The 7,161-nt window shown below is 40.0% G+C and overlaps 1 protein-coding gene across 1 annotated transcript; it reads left to right on the top strand.

Annotated features, from left to right (window-relative positions):
• The first annotated feature begins 3,284 nt into the window (after window positions 1–3,284).
• Window positions 3,285–3,809, top strand: LOC109763669 (uncharacterized). Its single transcript, XM_020322530.1, has one exon. The coding sequence runs from the start codon at window positions 3,285–3,287 to the stop codon at window positions 3,807–3,809; it is 525 nt and encodes a 174-aa protein (XP_020178119.1).
• The last annotated feature ends 3,352 nt before the right edge of the window (window positions 3,810–7,161 follow it).

The raw sequence follows: 7,161 nt of genomic DNA, 5'->3' as shown, positions 1-7,161 counted from the left end.
CTCATAGTCAAGTCCATATTTAGTGCTAAACTTTTTAAAATCATCGGTATTCATAAAAGATTTAACACAATCAAACTTAAGCGTAATACCTGACTCTTTACCTTTGTCGAGTTCCCAAATATACAGAGTTGCGTTTAATTATTTCTAAAATATCCCACCTGAATTCAATAGTCTTCTTCATAAAAGAACCAGTACAATAAGTATCAAGCATGGATTGATCATCACGAGAAAGACGAGCATAAAAATTTTGAATGACAATTTCTCTTGAGAGCTCATAATTGGGGCATGAGTATAACATTGACTTAAGCCTCCCCCAAACTAGAGCGATACTTTCTCCTTCACGAGGCCAAAAATTATATATATATAGTCCCGATCACGATGAACTAGATGCATAGGATAATTTTTTTTGGTGAAATTCCAATTCCAAGATCCAATATCATCGCATAGCCTATACCACGCCAATGCTTTTCCCTTCAAAGATAAAGGGAAAACCTTCTTCTTAGCTTCATCTCCGGGTAAACCTGCAAGCTTAAATAATCCACAAAATTTATCCACATATATCAAGTGAATATCAGGATGTTCAGTTCTGTCTCCTGCATAAGGATTAGCTAGCAGTTGTTCTATCACACCCAAAGGAATTCCATAGCCAATATTTTCAATAGGTGCAGTAGGTTGAGGGGCAACTAATTGTGGTTCCGTTCGAGGTGAAGATACCCCGAACAAACCCCTCAAAAGAATGTTCTCCATAGTAACAAGTGACAATAAATTTCAGCGCATAGTAATAATTTTTCCTTACCGATTTCCACTTACCAAGAGTGCTTCACTCCCCGGCAACGATGCCAGAAAATAGACTTGATGACCCACAGGTATAGGGGATCAATCGTAGTCCTTTCAATAAGTAAGAGTTTCGAACCCAATGAGGAGCAGAAGGAAATGACAAATAGTTTTCAGTAAGGTATTCTCTGCAAGCACTGAAATTATAAGTAACGAGTGGTTTGATAGCAAGATAATTTGTAATGAGCAAGTAACGGTAATGGTAAAAAAAGTGCAGCAAGGTAGCCCAATCCTTTTGAGGCAAAGGACAGGCCAAAATGGTCTTTTATGATAAGCAAAATGTTCTTATGTGTACACGTGAATTTCATCTAGTCACTTTCATCATGTTGGTTTGATTCGTGTTCGCTACTTTGATAATTTGATATGTGGGTGGACCGGTGCTTAGGTGTTGTTCTTTCTTGAACAAACCCCCTACTTATGATTAACTCCCTCGCAAGCATCCACAACTACGAGAAAAGTATTAAGATAAAATCTAACCATAGCGTTAAACTTTTGGATCCAAATCAATCCCTTAGGAAGTAGCGCATAAACTCGGGTTTAAGCTTCTGTCACTCTCGCAACCCATCATCTAATAAATACTCCACAATGCATTCTCTTAAGCCCTAGTAAGGTATAGTGCCATGTAGTCGACGTTCACATGACACCACTAAGGGAATCACAACATACATACCATCAAAATCTCGAACACATTTTAAGTTCACATGATTACTTGCAACAAGATTTCTCCCGTGACCTCAAGAACAAAAGTAACTACTCACAAATGATAATCATGCTCAAGATTAGAGGGGTATTAAATAGTTTAATGGATCTGAACATATAATCTTCCACCAAATAAACCATATAGTAATCAACTACAAGATGTAATCAACACTACTAGTCACCCACAAGCACCAATCTAAGGTTCCGGTACAAAGATTGAACACAAGAGATGATTTAGGGTTTGAGAGAAGATGGTGTTGTTGAAAATGTTGATGGAGATTGCCCTCCCCAAGATGGGAGAGTTGTTGGTGATGATGATGACGATGATTTGCCCCTCCGGGAGGGAAGTTCTCCCTGCGGAATCACTCCGCCGGAGGGCAAAAGTGCTCCTGCCCAAGTTTCGCCTTGAGACAGCAGCGCTTCGTCCCGAATGTCCTCTCCTTATTTTTTCTAGGTCAAAATGACTTATATACCAGAAGAGGGGCACCGGAGGTGGGCTGAGGAGGGCACAACCAACCAGGGCGCGCCCGGGGGCCCTGGCGCACCCAGGTGAGTTGTGCCCACCTGGTGGGCCCCCTCTGGTAGTTATTTGCTCCAATAATTCTTATATATTCCATAAAAAATCTTCGTGAAGTTTCAGCTCATTTGGAGTTGTGCAGAATAGGTGGCCTTGTGTAGCTTTTTCAGGTCCAGAATTCCAGCTGCCGGTATTCTCCCTCTTTGTATGAACCTTGCATATTATGAGAGAAAAGGCATTAAAATTACTCCAAAAAGCATTATTATGCATAAAAACATTATAAATAACAGTAGGTAATCATGATGCAAAATGGCGTATCAGTCACGAAAGAATTGGTCTAAGAAATTAGATGATGCACTTTGGGCTTATAGAACAGCTTATAAAAATCCTATGGGTATGTCTCCGTATAAAATGGTGTATGGAAAAGCTTGTCATTTGCCTCTTGAGTTAGAACATAAAGCATATTGGGCCATTAAAGAACTCAATTATGATTTCAAACTTGGCGGTGAAAAGAGGTTATTTGATATTAGCTCACTAGATGAATGGAGAACCCAAGCTTATGAAAATGCCAAACTATTTAAAAAAGTTAAAAGATGGCATGATAAAAGAATCCAAAAGCAGGAATTCAAAGTTGGTGAACATGTTTATACAATTCTCGTTTTAGATCTTTGCAAGAAAACTTCTTTCCAAATGGGAAGGACCATATATCATCAAAGAAGTTTATAGCTCTGGAGCTATCAAGAGTAATAATGCCGAAGGTACTTACCCGAAGGTGGTCAATGGACAAAGAGTTAAACACTATATCTCAGGTATGCCCATTAAAGTTGAAACTAACATTATCCAAACCATGACACTGGAGGTACACATAAAATAAACCTTCCAGAACACTCCAGTACCCTGAAAAGGAAGAGGTACGTGATACGGTAAGTAAACGGACTCCAAAAAATCCGCAAATTTTTCTGTCAGTTTTGGAATATTAGAAAAATACAAAAATAAGAAATGACCGGGAAGGCAACCCAGGTGCGCACAAGACACCAGGGCGCGCCAAGCCCACATGGCGCGCCCTGGTAGGTGGTGGGCCCCTCGGGCACCTTCCTGACTCTGTTTTCCTTCCATATGGTGGTTTCCCAAGATAAAAAATATTTATATATACCCTTAGACGATTTTAACACCGTATCGCGAAGAAATACTCTGTTCTTGTTTCATGTTGTTTTTCTGACAGATCTAGATCGCTATGGGCGCACTAAGCTCCTCCATGGACAAGTTCTTCGAGAGGGTAATCAATCCCTACTTGTCGGAGGTGATGAAGCACCCTCAAGCCATTGAGATGCGTGAGGGGGTGCTCCACATCCGGGATGTTCAAGGGCCCAAGAAGACGGAAACCATGGAGCCCAGGCTCGAGGCGGTGGAGCAAGAGATCTTCAAGTGCCAAGGAATGGTGGAGCATGGACTCAGTGCCAATCACCTCATGATCATAGAATTCACCCATGATCAGAAGGTGGATGGCCGGTCTATGAAGGACATCGTCTTCACCTTCAACGAGCAAATCAATTTTCTGCAAAGCCAAATCTATGATCTTCAAAATCAAGTTTTTGAGTATGAGGCAAGATTTAAAGGTATGAGTTTAGCTGCCATTTGCATGACTCAGGAGTCTCGTGCTTCCTCTTATGATGGTGAGCACCTGCCATGGAAGCCAGAGGATAAGTTTCTTACTACCTCATCACCACCACCACCATCTTCATCACCGAAGGAGACTTGAGTAGACGGGTATGGGCACTCCCCTTGGCTTGTGCCAAGCTTGGGAAGATGCCCCAGTATCGTATCACCATCACTTTTATTACCTTTACCTATCGTAGTTCGATCCTTAGCTATTTCGTGATTTAGTTGAATAAAAGTTTAGTAATCTATTCTTGAGTGCTAGTTTCGTGATCTATCTATCTATGTAATAGAGTGAGAGTTATATAATAAGTTTAGTTTGAGTGTTTGCTTCTTTACTTTTATGTTTCAATCAAAATAAAAGAAAATAATGAAAAAGATCATATGTTAATCTTATGGTAAGTAATGACATCACCTAAGGAAAAGTATAAGTGGTAAAATTTGTTGAAGGTTGACAAACATAGCATTGGTCAATGATGCAATTCATGAAAGAAATAATAAGGGAAGAGAAGATTCACATACAAATACATTATCATGGACATCTTTTGTGATTCTGAGCCGCCACTAAATATCTTATGCCAAAGTGTTGATGTTGGACAAGGAAGACAACGTAATTATTTATGTTTGTTCATATTCACATAGAAGTTATATTGTCATAGATCCTTCGACATGTGGTGCTTACTCAATATCTTTGCTAGCCAAAATTCTGCACTAAGTAGAGATACTACTTATGCATCCAAAAACCTTAAACCCAAACTCATGTTTTGAGAGTCCACCATACCTACCTATGGATTGAGTAAGATCCTTCAAGTAAGTTGTCATCGGTGCAAAAAGGCAATAAAATTTGCTTCTAAATGTGTTTGATCCTTTAGTGCAAGAGAAATTAAGCGTTGTACGAACTTGTGATGGCAAAGTAATAAAAGCGACGGACTGTGTAATAAAGGTTGTTATCATAAGGGGCAATATAACATGACCTTCTTTTGCATTAAGAGATTGTGCATACAAAACCAAAAAGCGCATGACAACCTCTGCTTCCCTCTGCGAAGGGCCTATCTTTTACTTTTATGTATTTACTTTTTATGCAAGAGTCAAAGTATTTTCCCCTATTCCTTTTTATTTTCTCTTTGGCAAGCATCATGTGGTGGGGAAAGATCTAGGCACATATACCCAAGTGGATATGAGTGAGCATGAGTTATTATTGTTGACATCACCCTTGAGGTGAATAAGTTGGGAGGCGAAACTATAAGCCCCTATCTTTCTATGTGTCCGGCTGAAACTTTTTGCTCATATATATGTTGTGAGTGTTAGCAATCATAGAAGACTAAATGATGGTTGAGTATGTGGACTTGCCAAAAGGCTCCGATACGAGACCCTTCCTGAAAATATGATGAATTGTAGTTGCAAAGTTGACTAAGAACACAGTTTGTTGATTTTAAATAAATTTTATGCTTTTTACTTTGATGTTGTGGTGAATTGCTACTTGTTCATGAGAAGTTATATGATAAAGTTTGTTGGTGTTATAATAATAAGCATGATGCTACTATGTTGGTATTTTTTTATCGACACCTCTCTCTCTCTCTCTCTCTCTAAACATATGGACATGCTTTTCGATATCGGTTTCCGCTTGAGGACAAGCGAGGTCTAAGCTTGGGGGAGTTGATACGTCCATTTTGCATCATGTTTTCCTACTGTTATTTATAATGTTTTTATGCATAATAACACTTTATGGAGTAATTCGAATGCCTTTTCTTTCATAATATGCAAGGTTTACACAAAGAGGGAGAATACCGGCAGCTCAAATTCTGGACCTAAAAAAGCTATGTCAGAGATACCTATTCTGCACATCTCCAAATGAGCTGAAATTTTATGGAGAATTATTTTGGGAATATATAATAAATATTGGAGAAAAGAACTACCAGAGGGGGGCTGCCAGGTGCCCACAAGGCACCAGGGCGCGCCAACTCCTCCAGGCACGCCCTGGTGGGTGGTGGGCACCCTGGCCCACCTCCGGTGCCCATCTTCTGGTTATAAGGTCTTTTGACCTAGAAAAAATAAGGAGTGCACTTTCGGGATGGAGCGCCGCCTCTCGAGGTGGAACTTGGGCAGGAGCACTTTTTTCCCTCCGGCAGAGCGATTCCGCCGGGAGAACTTCCCTCCCGGAGGAGGAAATCAAATCCATCGTCATCACCAACAAGCCTCACATCTTTGGGAGGCCAATCTCCATCAACATCTTCAACAACACCATCTCATCTAAAACCCTAGTTCATCTCTTGTGTTCAATATTTGTACCGGAACCTCAGATTGGTACCTATGGGTGACTAGTAGTGTTGATTACATCTTGTAGTTGATCCTATATGGTTTATTTGGTGGAAGATTATATGTTCAGATCAATTATGCTATTTAATATGCCTCTAATCTTGAGCATGAATATTCTTTGTGAGTAGTTACCTTAGTTGGCCACGGGAGAAGTCATGTTGCAAGTAATCATGTGAATTTGATATGTGTTCGATATTTTGATGATATGTATGTTGTGATTCCCTTAGTGGTGTTATGTGAACGTCGACTACATGACACTTCACCATCTTTGGGCCTAAGGGAATGCATTGTGGCGTAGTCATTAGATTATGGGTTGCTAGAGTGACAGAAGCTTAAACCCTATTTTATGCGCTATTCCGTAAGGGACTGATTTGGATCCATATTTTAATGCTATGGTTAGATTTTATCTTAATACTTCTTTCGTAGTTGCGGATGCTTGCGAGGGGGTTAATCGTAAGTGGTAGGCTTGTTCAAGTAAGAATCGAACCCAAGCACCAGTCCACCCACATATCAAATTATCAAAGTAGCGAATGCGAATCAAACCAACATGATGAAAGTGACTAGATGAAATTCCTATGTGCCCTCAAGAACACTTTCCTTATTATCTGAGGTCGTTTTGGCCTGTCCTTTGCCATCCAAAGGATTGGGCTACCTTGCTGCACTTTATTTACTGTTACCATTACTTGCTTGTTACAAATTATCTTGCTATCAAACTACCTATTACCGATAATTTCAGTGCTTGCAGAAATTACCTTGCTGGAAACCACTTGTCATTTCCTTATGCTCCTCATTGGGTTCGACACTCTTACTTATCGAAAGGACTACGATTGATCACCTATACTTCTGGGTCATCAAGTAGTATAGTAGCAGACAGTATTTTCCTGAGTTAAGAACCAAGATTTATCGAGCCAATAGGAGACACCATGCTAACAAGGCAAGAAGTACCTGCACACACACAAAACAAATGCTTGCACCCAACGACAGCAAGAGGGTTCAATCCTCTTGTTCTCGCCAATTGTAAGGATTAAATCCAATAGTGGTAGATAGATTAAATAAAAGTAAATAAATTGTAGCAAGTACTTTTAGGGTTTTAGTAATATAAAGTGAATGGACCCGGGGGGCATAGGTTCACTAGAGGC

Source organism: Aegilops tauschii, chromosome 4 (assembly GCF_002575655.3).
Source record: "Aegilops tauschii subsp. strangulata cultivar AL8/78 chromosome 4, Aet v6.0, whole genome shotgun sequence".
Lineage (NCBI taxonomy): Eukaryota > Viridiplantae > Streptophyta > Magnoliopsida > Poales > Poaceae > Aegilops > Aegilops tauschii.
Note: the sequence above shows the minus strand (reverse complement) of the source record. Positions and strands in the feature narration are given on the sequence as shown.